The sequence below is a fragment of the Nematocida major genome (assembly GCF_021653875.1).
Source record: "Nematocida major strain JUm2507 chromosome Unknown 1242, whole genome shotgun sequence".
In the NCBI taxonomy this organism is placed as follows: Eukaryota; Fungi; Microsporidia; genus Nematocida; species Nematocida major.
The window spans coordinates 1-889 of record NW_025952866.1 but is presented as its reverse complement, the minus strand read 5'-3'; the positions used below and the strand labels follow the sequence as shown (position 1 = coordinate 889).

Sequence of the window (889 nt, the reverse complement as noted above, 5' to 3'; positions counted from 1 at the left end):
AGATGCTGTGAGTGCATATAAATAAAGAAGTTTATGCTGTAGCAAGGCATAGTTGTTTGCTTGAGTACGGTTCTGTGACGTATGTTCTCAGCTTATGTGTACACGGTTTATTTTGATGCAAAACTGCACGATCTGCAAGTGTCTAGGCATTTCGGTATTCGCAGAGCCCAAGCCAGCATGCCCTGTCTTTGCTTCTCTTTTAGCGGGTGCCAATATCCACTGACTTTGTAGATGCTGTTTTTCCCACTTTCCTCGACACGTGACGGGATCACAGCTTCATTCTGCAGGCAGGCAGCTGAAAAGGCAGCGTGTGGGACAAATAGTATGAAGCAAGCGACCGAATGTCCATACTTAAAGAGGAAGGAGCTGATGTGATGGATAAAATGTTCTTTGCGGAAAACGGGGATGTTATAAGCGACTTCACCGCGTGGATACCCGGCCTGTCAATTCTCCAGAGAAGGTCATATCATGAAAAAACGGACGAAAAGCTGCTCCTAGAGGTTAAGGCCGATCTGAGAAAGAAGGGCTTTATAGTGTGAGCCCGCATCAAAGCCGCATGCGAAGAGTGTGGGGAAAAACTCCAAAAATAAACGGAATTGTGTATAGTAGTGTCATACTGTGCTTGTTGTGCGAGTACGTTCTGCTTTCTTGGTCTATGGTTTGGCCTTTGTTTAGTTATTGCTTCTTGCATCCAGGAAAAAATATAATGTCTACATTCTGTAGAGTATATTTATGCACAGAGAGAGTACGTGTTTATTGTGGAGATTTTATTTTATTTCTTTTTTGCACCACGCCCTAAAATGTATATTATCTAATTGTTTGCATTGTGTCTGATGTATACAGAGGCTTGAAACACGAAAAATGGGAAAACCCTGTATCAAAACAAAAC

At 42.4% G+C, this 889-nt stretch overlaps 1 protein-coding gene across 1 annotated transcript; it reads left to right on the top strand.

Annotated features, from left to right (window-relative positions):
• Positions 1-341: 341 nt before the first annotated feature.
• Positions 342-539, top strand: NEMAJ01_2404 (uncharacterized protein; the record flags this gene model as incomplete). Its single annotated transcript, XM_047916240.1, has 1 exon — positions 342-539. The coding sequence occupies one exon, from the start codon at positions 342-344 to the stop codon at positions 537-539; it is 198 nt and encodes a 65-aa protein (XP_047772197.1).
• Positions 540-889: the final 350 nt, after the last annotated feature.